This window comes from Argentina silus, assembly GCF_951799395.1.
Source record: "Argentina silus genome assembly, chromosome: 21".
In the NCBI taxonomy this organism is placed as follows: Eukaryota; Metazoa; Chordata; class Actinopteri; order Argentiniformes; family Argentinidae; genus Argentina; species Argentina silus.
Window position 1 is genome coordinate 9,996,587 of NC_139675.1, and position 23,101 is coordinate 10,019,687.

The 23,101-nt window shown below is 44.5% G+C and overlaps 2 protein-coding genes across 2 annotated transcripts in view; one reads left to right on the plus strand and one right to left on the minus strand.

Moving 5' to 3' along the window:
* Window positions 1-8,501, plus strand: part of tmem132a (transmembrane protein 132A) — an 11,200-nt gene extending 2,699 nt beyond the window's left edge. The window contains exons 2-13 of the mRNA XM_083693130.1: window positions 1,646-1,761; window positions 2,116-2,207; window positions 2,497-2,628; window positions 2,861-3,073; window positions 3,448-3,962; window positions 4,064-4,216; window positions 5,071-5,266; window positions 5,383-5,526; window positions 5,669-5,871; window positions 6,201-6,420; window positions 6,693-6,884; window positions 6,993-8,501. Of these exons, the coding sequence (XP_083549256.1) occupies window positions 2,557-2,628; window positions 2,861-3,073; window positions 3,448-3,962; window positions 4,064-4,216; window positions 5,071-5,266; window positions 5,383-5,526; window positions 5,669-5,871; window positions 6,201-6,420; window positions 6,693-6,884; window positions 6,993-7,865 (2,781 nt within the window). The 5' untranslated portion in view covers window positions 1,646-1,761; window positions 2,116-2,207; window positions 2,497-2,556 and the 3' untranslated portion in view covers window positions 7,866-8,501. The remainder of the gene's footprint in view (window positions 1-1,645; window positions 1,762-2,115; window positions 2,208-2,496; window positions 2,629-2,860; window positions 3,074-3,447; window positions 3,963-4,063; window positions 4,217-5,070; window positions 5,267-5,382; window positions 5,527-5,668; window positions 5,872-6,200; window positions 6,421-6,692; window positions 6,885-6,992) is intronic.
* A 1,630-nt stretch (window positions 8,502-10,131) lies between these two features.
* LOC310821078 (uncharacterized protein) lies at window positions 10,132-17,906 on the minus strand. Its single transcript, XM_083692944.1, has 8 exons — window positions 17,428-17,906; window positions 17,146-17,252; window positions 16,783-16,888; window positions 16,388-16,515; window positions 14,262-14,370; window positions 13,808-13,926; window positions 11,987-12,074; window positions 10,132-11,687 (listed from the first exon to the last, which is right to left on the minus strand). Exons 1-8 carry the CDS (start codon window positions 17,726-17,728, stop codon window positions 10,693-10,695), a joined length of 1,953 nt encoding a protein of 650 aa, XP_083549070.1. The 5' UTR covers window positions 17,729-17,906; the 3' UTR covers window positions 10,132-10,692.
* Window positions 17,907-23,101: the final 5,195 nt, after the last annotated feature.

The following is a 23,101-nucleotide window of genomic DNA, read 5'->3' on the forward strand; positions in this document are numbered from 1 at the left end:
ATTCGGAAAGTATTCTGACGCCTTCACTTTTTCCACATTTTGTAATGTTACAGCCTTATTCTAAAATGGATTCAATTCATTTTTTCCCTCATCAATATCCACAAAATACCCCATACTGACAAAGCGAAAACAGGTTTTTAGAAATGTTTGCTAATTTATTAAAAATAAAAAACTGAAATATCTTATTTACATAAGTATTCAGACCCTTTGCTATGACACTCAAAATTGAGCTCAGGTGCATCCTGTTTCCATTGATCATCTCTGAGATGTTTCTACGACTTGATTGGAGTCCACCTGTGGTAAATTCAATTGATTGGACATGATCTGGAACGGCACACATCTGTCTATATAAGGTCCCACAGTTGACAGTGTATGTCAGAGCAAAAACCCTGTCATGAGGTCGAAGGAATGGTCCGTAGAGCTGAGACAGGATTGTGTCAAGGCACAGATCTGGGGAAAGGTACAAAAAAAGTCTACAGTATTGAAGGTCCCTAAGAACACAATAGCCCCCATCATTCTTAAATGGAAGAAGTTTGGAACCACCAAGACTCTTCCGAGAGCTAGCCGCCCAGCCAAACTGAGCAATAGGGGGAGAAGGGCCATCATCAGGGAGATGACCAAGAACCCAATGGTCACTCTGACAGAGCTCCAGAGTTCCTCTGTGGAGATGGGAGAACGTTCCAGAAGGACAACCATTTCTGCAGCATTCCACCAATCAGGCCTTTATGGACATTTACGGAAGCCACTCCTCAGTAAGAAGCACATGACAGCTCACTTGGAGTTTGCCAAAAGGCACCTAAAGGACATTTAAAATGAATTTAATCCATTTTAGAATAAGGCTGTAACATAACAAAATGTGGAAAAAGTGAAGGGGTCTGAATACTTTCCGAATGCACTGTATATACTGTATAACGCTGGCTGAACAATTAAGGTTACACGCCAGAAAACTTCAAAGGGATTAATTTACATTAAAGCACTGCGAAAGTGGTTTCCTCTTGTTGCTTTGCGTCACTGTATTTAGAATTAAGCCTTCAAATTAAACATTAGCAGCTTAATACAGATACCATACTTCATGAGAGCGTCACAGAGCTGACATCACACTGAGGGAGAGGTGGAGAGAGGGAGTGACCAGCTGAACTTTGAGGTGAATCAACAGCGAAAGAGGGAGTAAGGGCAGAAGAAGAAAGATTGAAAAAGTGGGAGGAGGGACGCAGGGAGAGAGAGAGAGAGAGAGAGAGAGAGAGAGAGAGGATTATTTTTCCTGTTTTGAATGAGTAAATCTGTATTGTGTGAAACTGGCACACACAGAGAGAGAGGAAGAGAGAGGGAGAGAGGGAACGAGTGAGAGGAAAAGAGGGAGCATCACAGCAGCAACAGAGCAGACCAACAGATCAAAAAGAGAAGGAAATCCCAACTGCCAAGAGAAAGGAATAAGATAAACTGAACATAAAGTGATTTTATAATTTTATTCCCTGCATTGTACTGCACTTGGAGGTGCTCGGCAGAAACAACCAGACCACCATCCTGCAAGGGGACTGCAAAATCAACTTTGGAACAGCAATAAAAACCTGACGTCTCAATGAGATGTACATCAAAGGAGTGTAAACTAACATGGCACTGAAATAAAGAGATTTCCTGGACACAGGTGCAGAGAAGAGCAGACCAAGCCAGGAGGAGGAAAGACATCAGAGAGATTCTATTTCTGGGTCATCGGCACCCCGCCCCGCCCCCCCCTCCCAATGAGAGGACAACGCATGCCAGGTGGGGGTGGAATTTACGCAATCATTGAATTGCAGAATTTATATGAAAGTCTAAAATGTTTCATTGAAGACTGTTTTGAGTGTGAGGCAGAGACGGTGTAGCGTGTCTGAATCTGGTTCATATGGCGTGCAGCACACAGGACTCTATCTTCCACTTAATTCCACTTCAGAGATGCAAAGGTGATGACAACAATGTGGCCTGCAGGTTTAATGGGGACTTGAGAGTGACAGTTTGAGGTTCATGGAGAATATTGCAGGATTGAACGTGAGACAATCGTAACCACTCACTGTTGCTGGAGAGCTTTGAGGAGGTTATGACAGTTAAAGGGCTGTGTTATCATTGGTTATCTCACAGGGGTGCAGTGATGGGTGAGCACAGCTGTCCCAGTGCATCGTGGGGGACAGAGGGCGTGAAGTTGCTGGCATTCTATTGGCTCCTGGTAGTCGGTAAGTGCATTTATTTCGATCATTTTACACTTAAAAGTCACTACATTGATCTTTTCGCTTCGTTGATGAAGTTCCTTTGCATGACATAAAGTATATCTGACGTTTTGCAATTGTTATTACGTTTTGCAATGGACATCTATAAAACAACAGATAAAAATGTCTTCTCTTTCCTTTCTTGTCTTTTTCTCATACATAAGTACCCACTTCACAAGCCCAACCACCCCTACCTCTCTCCCTCCCTGCCAAACTCTCTGTCCCCCCTCCATGGCACTCTTTCCCCCTCTCGCAGGCCGACCTGGGCATCCTCTTCTCCAACTCCAGCCCCTTCGCCTTCTCTCAGTCCCTGCTCATGGTGCCTCCGGGTGGGGCTGCTTTCAAAGCAGGGGTCAGGGCTTCGTTTGGGCCTTACTCTGTCACACAGGTAAATCAATCAGTATTTTATGACTATACCATTGACTTTATGACATGCATATTCATCCTTTGATTAGTAAATTGGAAGGTAAGCCTTGTTAATGTTAATACATTGGATAAATGAATATGGGACACTTTCTCAAATAGTATATCCCTCTTTCTCTCTCTCTCTCTAACACACACACACACACACACACACACACACACACACACACGTTCTCTCTCCCTCCCTCTCTTCTCAGTTGGTTTCTGAGCCCATCCTCCCCCTCTCTCCTTTGCTGTCTGCGTCTCTCCTCTCTAAACACGTGGAGAGAGAGAAGGATGAAGAGGGGAAGGAAACGAGGTTCAGGGTGCGGGCATTATTCCACATCCGTGGAGACACCAGCAGAGGGCGCTGCATCACCCTCCACGCGTTCAAAGAGACAGAGGAGCAGAAGGCCTCATGCATCACCCAGGTATGTGAGTGTGAGTGTGAGTGTGTGTGTGTGTGTGTGTGTGTGTGTGTGTGTGTGTGTGTGTGTGTTTGTATGTGTGTGTGTAAAGGTAATGACAGGATTGGGAACTTCAGCCTCACTGACGGTGAACAGTGTTCATGGCCAGCCAATGAACACTGTATATCCTCTTCTCTCTCTCTCTCTCTCTCTCTCTCTCTCTCTCTCTCTCTCTCTGTCTCTCTCTCTCAAACACACACACACACACACACACACACACACACACACACACACACTGAACTGCTTTTGTTCTGATTGTTGCTCTCTTGTTATTATTGATCACTGATTGGTCATTATCGCTACTGATACCTGTCTGTCATTTGGACTCTCCCTCCCAGCCTCCTCTTGGACTGTGTATAGTGACCCTGACCCTGCCTAGGGACTGGTTTGAGGACGACCAGAGCAGCCAGCCACACCTCACTCCGACCCAACGCTTAAGACACACGCACCGGCATCGATCCCGCGTCCGAGGGCGACGTCACAAGGACGCCGTCATCCCAGGCGCCCTCAGATACAGCCCCGGTCATGCCACCGGTCGCATCCAGCTCTACTACTCCTCCTTTGGCACTGTGTCCAACCTCCAACTAACGCCCCCTAGGTGTGTGGAGGACAAACTGCCGCAGTCGCAGAGACAGTTGTTCTACATTGGAGCCATGGCTCTGAGAGATGAAGATAAGGAGCTGAACAGGATGACATCGGAAGCTGGGTGTTTGAACGGACAGGAAGAGGAGGAGCTACAATTGGATTCCAACGTGTTGATTCGCTATCGAAGGGGGCCGGTCCACACCGGACAGCCAATCAGGGTTTCTGTTAACCTGAGGGCTAATTTCAGTGCAGAGTTTGTGGTTATTAGGTGAGTCAGTATGTTAGGTGATCATTTGTGAACTATTGTAGGCCCTAAGTGGGAAGAAATCAAGCATTATTTCACTCATTTTCACTTTTCTCTTTTTTCAGACTGAAGGTGAAGAAAGGTCTGTTGTCCTTGATAGCCCAGCGGTCCTTGAACTCTGACCTCTGGGCTGTGACTCTGGAGAGAACCCAAGGTTCCAAACACGACGTCATTTCCATTATTTGTCACAAACATGGCGGCCACAAGGACAGCAACAGGTATGTCAACGAAACACACAGACTACAGTCCCACTCAACTTGAGCACAAAACAAATTCAGTTCGACCGTGATGTGAATTTTCAAGTGTCCAAGTTGCAGTGTGCCCAGGCTTTTGTCCCAGCCTAGTACTACCACACCTGATTCACCTGATCAACTGATTTGCGAATCTTAAAAGTAGACTCTGGGACATGACGTCAATAGGAAAAGAAAGGGGCGACGCTCTCTGAGATAATTTCAAAATGGAGATGATCAAAAGAAACGAGGGGAGTCGATCAACTCCGACATGCATATCGTTCACATGCGTCGGCGACTGTTGTTCACATCTTTACTCCCTCCAAATATCTTTGCTAAGAGTTGCTGTGACTTCCTGGCGTGACGTCATATCCCAGAGTCGACCTTTAACCTTGATTAGCTGAATCATCCACTGCTGAGCTGGGACAAACGAACTGCAGCACTGAGTCTGTCCAAGACCAAGGGAGAAGAACGCTGCCCTCGGTGGGTTTGACAAAATATACATTCACATTAGAATTATCACCCTTGCTCAGTATTTCAAAACTTTTCATCTGGATCAGAATGATGACGATTATTTTTGTTCTATCCAGGATCGGAGGATTGAGCTGGCTGAGTTCCAAAATACTACTCAAAATCTGACAGATAGATCTGATCCTGGATCGCCAAAAAAATTATCTGGATCATTCTGATCCGGATTAAAAGTTTTGAAATGCTGATCACCATGTGATAGATACAGATCATGGAGGCTAGCATATTTCCAAACCCTAAAATAAGTGTTCACTCCATCAAACCCCTCCTCTCTCACCACCACCATCCCCATCTCCCTCCCTCCTCTTCCCCAGTCTCTCTGCTCTGCAGCAGGTGGCTTGTCTCTCAGTGGACGGTTTGCGGAGAAGTTTCGGGGTTGCCATGACGGTGTCGGCAAACTGGTGGGTGGAGTACTCAGGCCGTAACAACCCCCCGCCACCACCTGGGGGCGTAGTGAGCAGCTTCTCATTCACAGATAGAGTGATAGTGGGCATCGCTCCGATTACTGAGGTAGGGGGCACTATGATTGATTGTGTTTTTGTTATTTGTACACAGTCTTTAGAGTAAGTTTGACTTGATGTTTATGTTTATGTTAATGCTTATGCTTTCCTTCCTGTTATCAACAGAGTGACACCATCATAAACACGGCTATCCTGACGAGCGAGCCTGTGTCACTTCCTGTCATTGTGTTGGCAGTGGGGCATGATGGGAAGGTGTCTGATGTCACCGCGGCTGTGAGGTGCCGGTCGTTCAATGACGATATTGTCAAGGTAAACTGACGTCACCATTGTGACATGTACTCACTCTCTCTCTCTCTCTCTCTCTCTCACGCACACACACACAGGAGCACTTTGTACGCTACATAATTATGGCATCCCTTTCACCCTCGTACCTCTCTACTGGATTCAACAGGTGTCAAGTGACTGCTCCATTATCTTCGTCGACGGGAGCGAATCAGGGGTTGGCAGCACCTGTGTGGGGGTGGAGTTCCTCCTGGGCACGCTCAGTGGGTCCATATGTCTGTCCGTGTGGGCACCAGTCGTCCCCCTGCGTGTGTCGCTCTCCGACCATGAGCTGAGCGCCATCGACGGATGGAACCACTACAGAGAGAACGGGTGAGTGCTTGCCTGACAGGAATGGGATGACAGAGACGGATTATCAGACTGGGATCACACAAATCTCACATCTCAAGATTCAAATCTCAAAGTATTTCTTGGTCTAATAATCCCTCTAATCCTCTTTCTGTTCAAGATTATTATGTCTCTCTATCTGCTCCTTCTGAACCTTTCCTTGTCCTAGAGTGTGTGTGTGTGTGTGGGGGGGGGGGGATAGAGAAAGAAGATGTGGTACAACTTTCTCCACTCTGATATTCTTGCTGCTCACAGTACTTTCATGCCCCCTCTGTCCACCTGTCTCTCTCTCTCTCTCACACACACACACCTAGCTGCTCTCCTGTGTACCAGAGGTCCACCGTGCAGGTTCTGACCCAGTTCAGTGCTCAGGGGGGTCAGGGGCAGCTGGCCTACCTGCTGGGCTCGTCTGATTGGTTTGTGGATGTGACAGAGATGGTCCGTAATTGGCTGCGAGTGGAAAATCCGCGTGTGGCTGCCCTGGACAAGCAGAACAATCTGATTGGTCTACAGCCTGGGAAAACATCACTACATGTGGGTATAAACTATATGATATGACATCATTGGTAAAAACTATGACATAATGTGCTGCTGTATCTGTGTATCTATTAACCAAGGTTGAAACTGTTACAATGTTAAAACGCGAATTTATTTTTGTGGGTGGAAATGACATGAAATAAATCTATTGTGATTGTGTTAAATCTGTAATTAGATTTTAAGAAGACAGCGTTGGATACTTCACCGAACGGGACGAGTAATTCACATATAATACACGTTCTAATTTATTAATTCACTTTGTGTCTCAGGTCATATCTCGCCAATGGGACGGTGTGCTGGGCAGCTGTGACGTCACTGTGACCTCTGAACCTGTGACCCCCGGTGACCTCTCAGTGCAGGTGGTGAGCGGACTCGGCATGTCAATCAAAGCAAGCCCAGCCCACCCAGGAGTCGTGACGGCGACAGTGACAGCATTCAACATACTTTACAACCAAGGGCAGGTGGGTAAACGCCTACACTATCTTAGCGTCACTTCACTCTGCCTTCTTGCCTTCGTATATTGGCATAACACTGACTGAACTCCTCTCCCTTCTTCTTCTTTCTGCCAGGAAGCATCCATCAGTATTTGGCTCCAGTTCAGTGACGACAGCGCCACGCTGCTCTCGGCCTTCACTGGGGTCCCCTTCTTCCTTCGCTTCTCCTCATTGGCTGAGTCAGTGGTTGTCGTGACACCCGGCCCATCACAGCGCATTGTTGCTCAGGGCGACGGGGGCGGGCCCTTGCTGCGAGCGGAACTCCTCGTGTCCACCTGCCAGCCAATGTCGAACTCCATCGCCGAGACCGACACGACCAGGTTGAGGGAAGGAGGCGGGACCAGGAGGCTGGCCAAGGGCTCTGGTTGGATCAGGGTGAACCTGGACTCCGACGTCCATCCAATGGCGAGCGAGGACTCTGACTTTGAGTTTGACATCTCAGACTTGCTGGTGGAGTCTGACAGGGACCTGTACAGTACCTTCGGAGAGAACAACATCATAGGGAACGTCACTGCCAGCGAGTACTATGACAGGGCCGGGGACGGGATGATTGCCAGGAACGACCTGGAGAAGGCCGTGTTGACCCCCAACCATGAGGAGAGCGCAGTGTACTTCTCCCCCGGTGTGGAGAGAGAGAGGGAGAGGGAGGAGGACAAAATGGGGGACACTGAGCTGGAGGTTGGGATCGGGGCTGTGCTCTCCCTCCTCTGCCTCTTCGCTCTTCTCTTCCTCGTCAACTGCTTGCCGTGCGCTCTGAGAGAGAGGAGGAGGAGAATGGGGAAGGCGAAAGAAGGAGGAGCGGTGGAGGGAGTGGTAGAGGGGGAGAGGGAGGAAGAGGAAGAGGAGGAGGAAGAAGAGGAAGAGGAGGAGGAGGAGGAGCAGGAGGAGGAGGTGGAGGAGGAGGAGGAGGGAAAGGATGTTGGAGACAAAGTGGAGAAAAGTTGTTGATCAATATCAATATTCTTACGAAAAGGACTAAACATTATTATTACTTCAGTGTATCTGACAGTCTTTAGATCTTACAATATCTGTTAATGAGTTTTTCAATCATCTTCATGTGTGTCTATCCATATTGTATAGAAATGAACCAACAGAAGTGATTACATGAACACTGCACATGATATGACCATTTTTACATTCATACCTGTAGAATTTACAGTCAAGCCATTTCAACTCATCCATAAAAGCATTATGTAGCATGTCTTGGTTCTTCTCATTCCCAATTTGATAACATCATCTGTAAGTAAGTAGATATGGGGGAATAACTGCACATGTGCACAAAAACGTACTTGTAGACCTACCCAACAAAGATTGTAAATAATTTGGTTAAAAAAAGAATTTATTTGAATGTATCATTTTATATTTGTTGGAGAAATGAATTCCACTTATGCACTTTTCCACCTCTTTCTCTCTATTTGACCTTTGAACTTTTGTCAATTATGATGTTGTTACTACAAAATACAGGTTAGAATTCAAAGAACAAGGAAATGCTTACAAAATATATGTCAATAAATATAATTTTGGGAGTTGCGCATTTGGCCTTGCCAAAGCTGCTTACATTGGCAATACATTAAAAAAAACGTGTGGCCCAGTCAATGAGCCCAGTGTTTTATTTCACACGTGTCAATTTGCGCATGGAAAGTTGGGCAATCACAGGAACGAAGAACGAGCACCGCCAGATCAACACCTTATCACTTCAATGAATGCACCTGATGCAGTTTGGAAGGACGAATAACTACAGAAATTCTCAAGTTTAAAAAGTTAACGTTTAACTATTTCAAGAGTTCAATGACAGCAAACTTGCAGCGATGATGAGGTAATGTTAGGTAGTTAGTTACGTACCAGAGGTCACGCACGGAGTTTGTTATCCTCCTGCTGTAGCTACTATGCATTGGCGAATTGGATTTGGGTGGATGCATATGTACATAACTACATTGGATATCGTTACTTGCAAGTTTATGATTCAGTTTGACGTTAGCTTGTAAAAGTTAAAAGGGCGGTTGGCCAGGTGTGTGTTGGCAGCAGCCAGAGCCAGCTAGCCAGGTGGCGTCTGCATCATTGACTGTAAAAAAAGAAGTGTGTGTGTGTACGCACAGAGCTGTGCGCAATTTTGCACAGTGCAAAGAATAATAGACAATAATATTAATAGACGTTAAAATATGTGTCTTTGTCTTAAAAGGTTGGCAGGCCACGACTGGGCCTGTTGAGTGAAGTAGAAGTCGTGCGGTGTTCATCAGTCCCTGGTGGTCTAGTGGTTAGGATTCGGCGCTCTCACCGCCGCGGCCCGGGTTCGATTCCCGGTCAGGGAACTACTACTTTTTATGTTTAGAGTTGATCGACGAACAGTAACCTCTCTGAAGATAGATTACAGACTGTTAGTGATTTATATAGAGTTCAGTCAGTTCTGTTTTCATGATAAAAGACAAATGTATACGAAACGGACCTAAGCTCACGGCCGACTGGAATGTCGCCATTTTTCGGCTCATAATGACATTCTTCGACTGTTGGCATCCGTGAGCAGAGTGGCGCAGCGGAAGCGTGCTGGGCCCATAACCCAGAGGTCGATGGATCGAAACCATCCTCTGCTAACCATTTTTATTTTCAGTGGTATTTATCCAAGAACATGCTGAAAACACAGCCAGGGAGTTTCTCAAAATAGTTGAATAGCATCATCTCTTACATTTATTTTAGATTCTTATTTATAACAGTTGATGAAGTGAGTAAATGTTTACTTACAGTATTTAACACTCGCAAACATTTTCATTTAAATTAGTCGGTTAAGTGAGTGAGTAAATACGTCGTATTACAATAGCCAGTACTATGTTGTGTATGAGGGCCTGAGTCTGAGATAATGAAATTATAGGTAGTTTAACACTTCCACAGAATTTCTCAAGTTGAACCTATGGAATAATAATAATATGTGAAATGTATGTAACTACTGCGGTTCAAAAGGAAAATGTTGCGCCCAACGTGGGGCTCGAACCCACGACCCTGAGATTAAGAGTCTCATGCTCTACCGACTGAGCTAGCCGGGCTTATTTTCGCAATGTATTGTGGGTGTATAAAAGAAGGCGGCGGGAAAGTTAAAAACGCTTCACAGAACTCCTCTAATCTGAACTGTGGCGCCACCATCCGGTATTATTTAGTACGACACTGCCGCTTATTCATATTTCCGATTCGAAGCAAGAGTAATATTCAGCTGTGGACACTGTTTTTATTTGCAGGGTATAATTGACAACACAGTAAAAAATATCTGGTAGCAATCTAGTTAAACCTAGAAAATACAAGAAAATTGCTACCTTTTGCTATGTTAAAAATACAAACCATTGATTGTACATTTGTATTGAAACACTTGTGGTTCTTCTAAACATAATTATAGTCGGATGATCAATATTGTAACATTATCTTTAAGAGTTTATCTATTTTTGCCTGAAAGCAGCAAAGTAGCAGATGTAATTTAAGAAAGACAAAGGGTTTTGCAGTATCACTGGACAAGGTATAACTGGGAAGACAAAGCTGGAGTTACAGAGATAAAGTGTCATGTTCCTACAGTCAACTCTTGATCTGTGTTTTTCATAAATTATTTGTATGTCCTTCTCTGTAATGTTTGGTTTGGTGTTCCAGCCAATTGTTGTGCTTGCACCATTGAATTTGTGAGAGTAGAAATGTACCATTACATAACCATCAAAAGCAATATTCTGTAACAATTTAGAGTGTTCCATTGTGGATTTTAGAGCTATGTCCGATTGTTCTTCAAATTCGAATTCGATTCCTCTCACTCCCCACCACCGTCGCCTCCTCCTCCACAGACAGCCGACTGCTGGTGCGTCCTGAGGTTACAGATCCAGGCGAAGCGCTTCCCGCAGTGGCTACAGCAGAACGGTTTCTCCCCTGTATGGACCCTCTGGTGCTTCTTCAGGTTGCCCGCCTCTGAGAACGTCTTCCCACAGGTGTGGCAACTGAACGGCTTCTCACCTGTGTGGACTCTCTGGTGAGCCTCCAGATTGGACTGGCCGGTGAAAGCCTTCCCACAGGCCCGGCAGACGTAGCTCCTCCTCCTCCCTCCCCCTCCGTCACGCTGCTGGGCCGCTTGCTGGGCAGCGAGAGCAACCTCAATGTGGGCAAAGCCGTTTGCTGTGGTGGCCCCTCTCACCGGCACGCTTCCCTGGGGGAGAAGGGAGGACAGGGAGGATGACATGCTGGTGCTCATAGTAGTGGCTTTGGTGGTCGTTGGGTTCTCGGGTCGGGCCTGCTGTGGCCTTATAAAGCGCCGGTGCTGCTGTTGCATCTGAGCGGCTCGCCACATGGCCGCCCTGCTCCACGGAGGAAATCCCTGGAGAGTCAAGCCCGCCCCAGGCTTAGGCACAGTGGGCACGGTGTCGGCTTGAGCTGGTGCTCCAGGACAAGCAGACAGAGGCACAGCCTCCGCTGCGGTGGGTCTCACCGTCACTGAAGGGGGCTGGGGCTCTGGGTCCACGATAAGGCAATCTTGGTCTGTGTCTGAGTTGTGGTCCATGTAGGAACAAGAGGGACCAGCAGAGGGCGGCGACGCGTCAGGGGCCCAGCGTGTGAAGAAGGTCTCCAGCTCAAACAGGGAGTATTCGGAGCCGAGTGGGTTGGATCCCTGCTTGCGCTGTTGTGTGATCGGGTTCTGAGGGCTGTTGCTCGGACCCCCAGTGACAGTGATGGAGCTGGGGGGACCCAGTCCTTTCTGAGAGGCAGGGATGGGACATGTGACCTTGCTCCCACTGGTTCTGGATTCCTCAGCATCTAGATGAAGATCAGTGACAGACAATTATTCATAACTGGAAGTGATTATTTGACCGATATAGTAACATAGTAAACATGTTTGCCATTGTAATTTGTTTAGGAAGACTCCTTGCTGTAGGACTAATATCTTCTCCATTGCTTTTCACGTTTTCAAGTTAAAACATTCATTTTCAAATACTATTTTAGATCTTGGAAAATACATAAATGAATGTGATGCACTATTGAGGCTTATTAGAATAGACTAGGTAAAATGAGGACACTGGTGGCCCCTGTACTACTCCTGTTCAGTTTCCACTTACACTCCATCTCTGCTGGTCCTGTTGGTGTCATTCTCTCCGGGTTCGACTCCAGGTCCTCTGCCTTCGGTGTGGACGGTGGAACGGGAGGCTGTGAGAGAACAGAGATGTCTGCTGTTATGACTGCTATGTCTGCTCATAAAACACATTTTAGGTCAGAGTGGTTATTCTTTGATGTACTGTATAGTGTTATGTTGATATGGGGAGACTCAGGTCACACCTGGTCTCAACAAGCATTCTGTGTCAGGATTGTGGCCACATTCTGATTGGCCACATTCACTTTTAGACAGGTATACTGTAGACAATCAAAAGATGTATTGTCAACTGATTGTGATCTTCTTCACCAGATAAGAGTGCTCTATCTGATCATGATGTTTGGATGACTACAGTCACATGTGTACCAGGTGCAGGTAAGCCCTATGGGGACTCTAATGTGGTTTAATGCAACCTCTGTTTTGGAAAGTTTGATTTCTTTAACATTACTTACATTATTTATCCAAGCAAATTTGCACTAAAATAGTTTACCTCTGCAGTGTGTATGCCAAGGCCATTTATTGAACTACTTATCTGTACACTCAGAATATTCTATGTAAACCGTAATATATTGTGAGCTAGGTTCCCTTAGCTAATAACATTGTGTCACAGTTGAGGAACTTGAATGCCCAGTAACAGTGATGTAATGTCAATAACCACATTCATTCATAGTTGTTGTTTTTTGAAAAGTGACATTTTTAATCTTATTTTACAACAAGGTCAGGACAAGGATAACAATTTCACAGAATTGTGACACAATGGAATTATCCCTCAACAAACAAGACATTTATCAAGACAATTTTCAAATACACAAATGTTACAGTACTTATATCCTTTTGTTGATATTTTTGGTGTATGTTTAACTAATACCATGGTATAGTAGGTAATCAATTTGTGATTCTCAAATCATGGAAATAAATGTGTTAGATCAAACATGCTAGTAGCAGACTTGAAACGCACCACTATGAGTATATTGTTTTATAGACTAAAACTTTCATATATATTTAAAATGATTAAATATGCTTTGTACCATTAAGCTAACCATAATACTCCCTGAAGAAGTCATTCACTGAATGGACCATCTTGGTCAGATAAAGTACATATACAAAAATTCTAATAAAAACAGATTAAATAGACCAATCCCCTTATCTAAGCCCATTACTAATACTCATAAGAAATGTTGTATTCTGGTTGTTCTCCCCCCCTCTAGCTCGGCTGTGGATGGTGTCGTTTCTGGTGTTTCTTTAGGTTACTGGGGTCTGCGAAGCGTTCTGGGCAGTTGGGGCATTGGTACGGTCTCTCCCCGGTGTGGACATTCATGTGGATCTTAAGGTTCCAGAACTGCGAGAAGTGTTTCCCGCACACCGTGCACCCGTATGGCCTCTCGCCTGTGTGGGTTCTAAGGTGAGGTTCTAAGTTAGCTGGGGCAGAGAAACCCTTACCGCAGAACTTACAGAGGTACGCTTTCTTCCTTGTCACTTTCTTCCTACCGCTGTTGTACCTTTCCTGACCCTCATGTTGTGCTGGGCCCGACCCTCCCATCGCATCAAATAAACCAGCGGCCTCCGATCCCTCCATGACAGACATGGATGCCGAGAAGCTTCCAGAACCTTCTAAATTGAAACTCCTCTGTGTCTCGGAGGCGCCGGGCCCTGTCCTCATCAACATGCCTGGAGGGTAAGACAGCAAGGACGGCCCGGGGACACTAGCATCACCACCACCACTACTACTACCATCCCCGTTTATCCACAGCTGAGAGGGGGGCTCGTACGACGCACAGCCATAGCTGACCTCCGTGATGCTGCGTCTGGAGTCCTGGTGCTCCCTGAGCTGCGTTGGTGAGGTGTGGACATCCTCCATAGGTAACACTCCTCCTCCTTTGAGGTCGTCTGTACTGGACTCCACCAGGCCTGCAGAGAAACAAGGTTCACATCACACAGTTCTTGTTGACGTCAGTGGGAGGTCTCGCCGCCATAGAATTATAACGATTGATGAGTGACTTTTTAAGAGTGTTAGTAGTCCAAGGCACTGCTTCTATGGGTCTTTGCCCAATGTTTTTTTCCAAGTATCTGTTTGTTTACGTTCAACTTCAAACTATCCCACTCACTATTGGCAAGGGACAGAACAACCTGAATAACAATTGCCTGCCCCAACCCCAAATCCAGTCTTTTATTGAACACCCACTTGACCACCTTGCTATTACTCCCCCTCACCACCACCTCCACCCCTCACATTCTCCACTCACCCTCCTGAATGCTGAGGCCTCCTTGTAGGCCCTGGCCCCTAATCCCCTCCTCCATCTCCTCCGTCTTGATGTGCAGGACGTACGGCTCCTTGCCATCCACTCCTGCAGACTGGGACAGAGGCATGGGGCGTTACACAGGCAGACATACCCACTACACTTCCTTACACAGGACTTATACTGTTAGATGACCACTTGACGAATGAACAATTATGAATGAAGGGAAATACGTTATTAAGATGTTAGAACTACAAATGTGAATGTTACGTTTAGCAACATTAAAGTGCATGCTGCTTTAATTTTGATTACTGAATGGTTGTGTTGCCCTAAAGGTTATTGGGCAGAGTAACTTTGTGTACGAGTTAAAATGCGGTCATTGTTGTTTGATTTGTTTTTCTTTTACAGTTACATTGACAGCTTTCGGGGAGACTGTAACCATCGTGTGCCTTGCTCTGTCAAACCAAGCTGAAAATGCAGGGTAGGGATTTGACCATGTAAATGGTTTGTCTGTGTAACCATTGTTTAAATGGGTGATATTTTCATTCATTATTATATTTTATATTTATATTTTTATTTTCATATGTTCTCATCACATCCCTCCTTATTGGTTTATGTTAGAAACCCCTTTGGGTTTTTGTGTATTTTGAGACTTTTGTCCACTATTTTCACACAACACTGCTGGTAATGAAATAATTAATAGAGCTCTCAATGGTGCAAGGAATGTCTTTTATTTATAATAATTCCATGTATAAAAAAACACAAAAACAAAAAACAAACCTTCAATATAAAGATTGAAACATTGACATTAAATGCGCAATTCAAAGAAATGTACATATTTAAGGAGAAACAGCTTTTTATTTACCAAACTGTAGAAACATAACCACTCATTCTTTTAAAAATGACTTTGTAGATTTATCAAAGTTAATTTGACCAATGTCAAACTATTTATTTATATTCAATATATAAATGTAATACAGTACATTTTGAACCATGCTTGCTCCATCCTGATGGAAGGTTAGACTTTAGGTCTAAATATAGATCTGTAGCTTATATTGAACCAGACCATCACCATTCCTTTGAAGTAGAAAGAAACATAATATCTTGAGTAATCAGTAAAACCCTAACAAAACTACCCATTGTGCCCATCGAGTTCGTTCATATTCATTATAACGCACTTCATTAATATCAAATAACTTTTGAGTTATGACTCATGGGTCCAGACTGGAAAGACTGTACTTGGTTGGAAACAAAAAAAGACTCAAAAAGTGTCCCAACGGGTCACAGTCTGAAGAAGTTATGGAACCTCTCCCCTAGGAAAAGCAGGTCATTTCCCCCTCGGGGAAGACATCTGGGTGGCTCTTCTCCTGGTGGGTCTTGAGGTTGCGGATCCAGGCGAAGCCTTTGCCACAGAGCTGGCAGTTGTAGGGTTTCTCCCCTGTGTGGACCCTCTGGTGCTTCTTCAGGTTACCTGCCTCCGAGAACATCTTCCCACAGGTATTGCACCTGAACGGCTTCTCACCTGTGTGGGTTCTCTGGTGGATTTCCACCTTCTTCGGCCGGTTGAAGGCCTTACCGCAGAAATTGCAGATGAACAGTTTCTCTCGCGCACTCGTTCTATGCGGGGCCTTTCCGCCCCTTGACGCGCCACCGCCGTGTCCCCATCCGTTCACGTTTGATGTCGATGGCAACGCAATGTCAACGGACGTCAGGTTACGAGGCTGGGACATGTTACCAGGGTTAACCTGTAGTCTACTTTGTCCTGACCCTCCCTCGTCCTCCCATCCCAGGGGCTCCTCCCCTTCTTCCGAATCAATGTCTATGACCACCTGTTTCCTAGAGAGACGACGGTCATCACCGGGTGAACGTGGAAGTTGGCGCTGTTCGGAGTGAAACGCCGCCCCACCCCCCGCAGAGTCTCCAGCTCTGGCTGCCCCCACCCCGGAGTATGAACAAGATGGCCGACTGCCCTCTGCCTCACTCTCTGCATCGTCAAAGAAAGCACCCAGCTCGCTCGCCCTCTCGAACATATCGAACTCAGAGTCTGGGTGGGCCAGTAGTCCTGGGGGGCCCAGGTGTTGGGGAGTCCCCTCAACTTGCTCAGACTTAGGGAGAGTTTCGGATCCACTGACCTCCAGTCCGCTGCCCTGCTGTCGGCTCCTGGGGCCCTGCTGCTGATGGATGAGCTGCTCTGTGCTTTGGGTTGAGGCTGGCAGGGCGCTGGCTCGACCCCCTCCACGCGGTCCACACTCCACTACTCCTGCAAGAGAACAAGGGATTGAATCCATTAAAAGGGAATGTTCCATGTGTGAGTGATCACCAACCCAGTGAGCGTAAAGGGCTATATGGTGAGTAGGCTTTTGTTTTAGATCACCACCAACTTGCTGATTCTACTCAGAAAGGGTTTGATGATTAGGTGATGTATGAGTTGTTTTAGTGCTGTGGTGTGCTTGAACATAAGTCTGTACACACCCTTTAGTCCGGGACAACTAGTAAACATGACACACAGAAACACACAAAACTGTACCGTCTTCTCCGATCAGTGGAATATCCCGTACATCTGCCAGGGAATTGTCCATCCTCTCCTCCTTGACCAGCTGTGACTCCTGCTCCACTAACTGTATACCAGCAGGCTGCAAGAGAAGTGAATCATTTTAACCCCACAAACATGATATCTAAGGTAAAATAAATGTAATACTGGACAAACAATGTAAGCGCCCAAAATTGTACAGTCATTGTACATTAATGTGGGCTCTATAAGAACATATTTAGACCCCATACCAGTGATATGTTCAGTATTTTTAAATAATCATATATACCCCTTACTTATGATGTTTGACTTAGAAATACATTAATGGGAGAATATTTATTTTAAGTTCGTTGGACTCACCTCTTCTCTGATGCAAGCAGGTTGAATCGGAGTGCTATTCTGATTACTGGACGCGGCAGAGCCTCCTGGCCACAACCCCATGTCTAGTTGTCTATCGAAGACGCTCCCTAAAATACAAATAAAAAGCAGTCAAAAACCAACAGAGAAGCAAACACCGATTGGTTGACACGTCCAATGTTGTCACCGTTTGTCGTTCTGGCACACCATTGAGATTCTTCGCTACAGTACATCACAAGAGGTCAACCTAGATTACAGAGGACATTTCAGAAAGTAGTCTCTTACCAGCTGATGGTGACCCTCTGAATTTGTCGTTGACGCTGGTGTTTACGTGAACCCTGCTGTTGGGACGGCTGTTCATCGTGCTATTGTGTAGCCTTCTCTCTGCAGAGCCACGGGCCATCTTCAACTCCAGCACATTCAATTTTCGCTTAAGCGCTTTGTTTTCCCTCTGGCATTGGGACATTTGCACACTTACAACCGCATAGTCATCGTCTACCAGTTTGCAGATTTCTGCCACGGCTGCATTTGCCAATACCTCCATGATGGAGGCCAGCTGAGTCTGGAAAGCAAGACGGCTCGACATTGTGAACGACTGGTTATCAAGCACTGTGATCCAGTAAAAACGCCTGTGCCTCTCATGCGAAGTACATCAATGATAGATATTGGACCACTTCACTTCAAACTTCACCAACGACGAAGCTAAACTAAACGATTTTACACAAATTCTGCATTACAAGAAACAGTAGCTAACTAGCTTCCGATCTATCGTTCTCTTCAATTGTCATTTCCGGTGGCAGAAATATTACCGTAAATCCCCTAAAAAACAGACTGGTTTTGCTTGAGAGGAGAAATGCAGAGGTGGAGAGGAAGAGTGAGGCCGTGGAGGATGAGGAGGCCCCTTGCTGAGGAAATGCAACAGATTGAGAGAGAGAAAAAGAGCATGTTGCAATAATGGCAAAAGTGGGTAAAGGAGGAGAGAGACGCCATCATGGAGGAGTTGGGGGACAGCGACTGAGGCAGTTTGGAAGAAGGGAGAAGAGATTGAGAGGAGTGAAGCGATGGTGAGAGAAAAGGGAGAAGATGGAAAGAGTGAAGCGGAAAACTGAAAAGCAGAATTGGAAGAACAAGAAAGAAGGAATTATTGAGGAAGGAGACAGAGGAGATTGCAAGGAAGGGAGAGAGGGATGGGAGAGAGTGAGGAAAGGAGAGGAGAACATATTGCTGTTCCACAAATGTTATTTACACTAATATCAAGGTATTCATAGGTTTCAAGTCACGTGACTTTTTCTGACAGCTCTGCCATATTGGGGACCAATGGTCCTTGTGGTGGTCCCAGCTTCTCTTATGGGTGCTTGCTTAAAACTTTGATGTCATCCAATTTATTAAGTATATTTATGTCCTTTATTTTGTCAAACTATTTGCTTCGGTTTAATCCATCCAGATGAAAAAGATCTAATGATGAACCCACCTATTGGACAAAGATGGCTACAGATCTAAAACATGCCAGTTGTTTTGAGCTCTCGGTTTCTTATAGGCTCAAAAACATTCCTACTGTTAATGTGCACATTAAAGATGGGTTAAAACTTGTATAATTTATGGTATTGATTGTGTTGAATGTGCAATACAGTGTAGTGTTGGGTTTATGACACTCCCAATGGTTTTCTCTTGTCTTTAGGGGTCAATACACAGACATAGAATATCATCACCAAAGGTCTCTGTCGATGGTGTGACACCATAGACTTCACTACCCATAAGACCATGCAAATGATGTGGCTAATTGCTAATTTATTGAGGGTGTGGTTCTCCAATTAAGCAGGCTCAATACAGCTGTGAAAGCACAATTAGAGACAAACTGCTGGCCCTGCAGCCAGGGTAGCAGCTGGTTGTGTTCATATTGTATAGAAAATGCAACCTTTTTCCTGTCCTCAACCCTCCTCAGACATTTTTTTAGCAAGGTCAAGGAAAAAGGATAAGGAAAGGAAGGTTTCTAGACTATCCAAACGCAGGCCTGGTCTATGTATAGGTATGAGCAGGTGTATGAGAGCACGAGAGACTGGGACAATGTGTTCCGAGTGTTGCTGGGGTACCTGAACAACCCAGAGGATTCTGTCCGCATCGTCAGGGAGACGCAGAGCATTGAAATGGCCGCCAGAACAGACCTATAGCTATAGTGAGTAGAACAGACAGACCTAGAATGAGTAGAATAGAGTCAAGTCGAAGTTTATTGGTCATATGCACAGGATACAGCTGTAAATTGTACAATGAAGTGCTTACTTTGCCAGCTTCTTCTCAACAATGAGAGAGAGAGAAAGAGACTAATGAATTGTGTGTTTGTGCACATGCATGTGTGTTGTTCTCGACATAACCTCAAAGATGATACAGGTTGACCTTTTCAGAGAGAAGTAAACAATGGCATATGTGTGTGTGTTCTAGGTGGGCAAGGCCAAAGACCAGTCCCTGACCAATCAACTGACAGACTACCTGATGGGGGAGAGCACAGCATGCCCAAGGTAATCATCACTAACACATGATCTAATCAATCTGTTCACATCAATTGAAATTATTAATTTGTGTACGTTTAGTTTGTCTTTCTGGTAGCTGTTCTCCACTGTTTTAATTCCTTCTCTGACACACTTCCGCTCTCCCTCCTTCTCTGCTCTCGTCTTCTCGTTTGCGTTTCTTCCCCCGGTGCGTGTGTGTACTGTAGCGTCTCTCGGTGAGTAGCCTGTCTGCTGCCCCCTGCTGGTCAACAGTCAGAACGACAGGCTGCAGTGATACGAGAGAAGAGAAGTGGTGTTTTAGATGTTGGCCCAGTTCAGAACTGACCCCTAGACCCTAGTTCCTATACACCTTTGTGGATCTAAAAGGATTGGATGCGCATTATGGACCTAAATAATCATTATCATCCGTTCCCATCAGATTCCCTACAGGTACTAGGGAACGTTATGAAGTTGTGTGTGAGATAGCTGAAGATCAACTCAAAAGTTCCCTTTGGACCGGTGCACAAAATGAATGTTCATACTTTGATTGAATTCAGCTCTTTTTGTCGTAATAATCACTCATAATATGATTCTAAAATCAGTTCCGCTGATGGCATGTTAATAGTTTATTCAACAGTTTTCAGATTTAGCCTGTCAAATATTATATGTATATCAAATATACAAATTCTGGGACGCACAATGTACTTTTTTTTCTTTTCTTTTGACATAATATTTCTTTTTTTTCACATGGTAATTTCAGTCCTTTATGGTATATTTTGTAATTATTCCTGGTGTACATGCTAAGATATTATTTGAACTGTTATAGTTCTTGAGATTTATTATTAGTTCCACCCTTCAACTGTTCTCATCCTGTACTTCATCTCCTTGTGCCATATATTTCTCAGTTGTGCTGTGATGTCTCACAGAGTTCCTGAAACTTTCAATTTGTACAGCTTGCACAGATTTTAAGCTAAAAATAAAAATAGCTTGGTGTGTGTGTGTGTAGGCTTCAGGGCAGTTGCGACTGGGTATGGACATTTGTTTGCTGCAGGTTTTGTCTGGCTTTTGGGGATGTATGTTGCTAATATTCGAACAGCAGCTAATACCTTTCTGTCCCTGGGAGCGCACTATTCAATATTCTCAAAATTGATTATTGATTGTCCATCAGATACTAAGTCACCCAATTGTGGTTTTTGTAGGGTTATTTTTAGATTAATATTGTTTTTTGCCATTCCTGGACCATAGACCAAAAGTCAGACTGAGGGCAATACCAAAACAGATGATCTTGTGGCTTCGGTTTCCTCACTACAAAATCTGCATATTGGCAATTGTTCAATGCCTCATATGGTGAGCTTTCTTTTGATTACAATAATTGTATACAGCAATTTAAATTGAAAAATGCAAAGTGATGAGTCAATTGTTTTACATATTGATTCATAGACCTGATGCCATGGGAAAGGAACGTCAACTCTGTTCCCAGTCATCTTGTATCCTGTGTGGCACAGCGGCCAGTGTTTTTGATCTTAAATGAAACTGGTATACTGATCTATTTATACTAATGAGATGCATTAGTACAAACTACAAAGAGGACGCATGTGTTTAAAGCAGCAGAGTGTGTACCTCTCATACTCACCTTTTATACTTCACATCCTACGGCATCTCCTCTCCTCTGCAACTGTTCCCCAGATTGCTGCAGAAAATTGGATGATATTCAACTTCTCGGTCAACTTACCTGGTCAAATAAGTGTAAAAAAAAAAAAAAAAAACTCGACTCGATTTGTCCAAAAATAGGAGCAAACTTTCACCAGATGCAAATGCTTTATAAATGTCAATGTTTTCATGTCTCTCGTGTGCTTTAAAAACAGAAATGCAGAGCTGAGAAGCCTGATGACAATAACAATGTTGATAATCAGCCCTGCTAGAGAGTCCACGTTAGCTCGATGACGGCGTCTAGTGGTCATTCGCCAGCGTTACATCTATATACCTGCATAGAACAGTAATTATTACTCGGATGAAGCCCGAATGGGTAAAACGTTTTTCCATGTACAAAATGGAATGTTTTAAAATATTGACAGATTCAACCAATACTCAAGAAACGTTTATTCAGTCCATTTGAGGTCAACTGTCTTCTTGCTCACCTGGATTTCCAAAAAGTGAACACAATAATTGGGAATAAACCCTCAACCTTGTGTATAAGGGGCAACGTTTTAGACAGTGAGCCACAAGCTACTTCAAGCTTCTATTAAAATGTTTCATTTTAATAGACAACTTCATAGAACAGAGGCAGAATTATAGAAGCATAAACAAAAGCTGATCTGCCTGGTTTCAAATTTTTAATTTCATGGTTCAGATACAACTGCTCTACCAGGCGAGTCACTGCTAACTGTTCATAATTTCTGCTCTAGTTGACTCTTTGATGTTGGGGAAAGTAGATGTGCAATTGTTAACTCACAGTACCAGGACAGCAGCATTCGCCTCGGAAGGTCAAGCTGCAAATGTACGACTGGGGTGTAATTGCACTCCTCTGTAATACAGGTTCAGCCACAACCACACAGAGATGAAAGAAATGTGGAAGTGCAAGCTAAATGTTTTGGCTGCAGGCCAGTACTGTAGAGTACACCAAAAAATCAGTTCAAATGAAAACATTAACAGATGCTGTCGGTTTATTCCAATTGCATTTCACGGAAAAAAACAAGATTTGCTAAATGCTATGCTACTCCGAAATTAGCCTATTCAAGATATGTTGAGCCCGAGCAATTGGTTCACGGTAGCAACTTGACTGATTACATTGCTTGGAATAAACTCATGCCTGTATACACATTTTCGATAGCATCACATTTGATTATCTCAATATTGACGATATTAATATATCATTTTGAACAGTGCATGTTGTTTAGGAAAAGAAGGGTCCCACTTTAAACCCTATTTCACAAATCATTCGTAAGTAAATTCATATAAAGTGTGTTATAAACAAAATAAACCAAACACACGCACGTTCGTCGGCGCATGCATACGGCCAGTCTGGTTTCCGTGTAAATGTATTGTTTTGTTGCATGCACTCAAAAAAAGCATCAGCTAAATGGCTTGCTTGCGCAATTAAGACAGGCTCCTTGCTCTAGCGCAAATGTAAAACTTGTTCAGATTGCTGTCCAACAAGAAACTGCCTATTCTGTCGAGGCCTTTCCCCTAATTGTCCCTCGGGGGGTACAAAATTGTTGTAATTTCTGAGTGGTGAAACCAATATATACACGAATACCATGAAATAAAAGCTGACAACCTCTACTTTAACCTCATAGGAATTGTTTAATTTAAAATCCAAACTTCTGGAGTGTAGAGTCAAAACAAGAAAAAATGCTTCACTGTCCCATTACTTATGCAGGGCACTGTCTACTTTGGGCTTTGCCTATGGCTATGACTAGCACAGAGACCAGACTGGCTGAGCGCGTTCGCCAACAACTAAATTATTTCATGGCCAC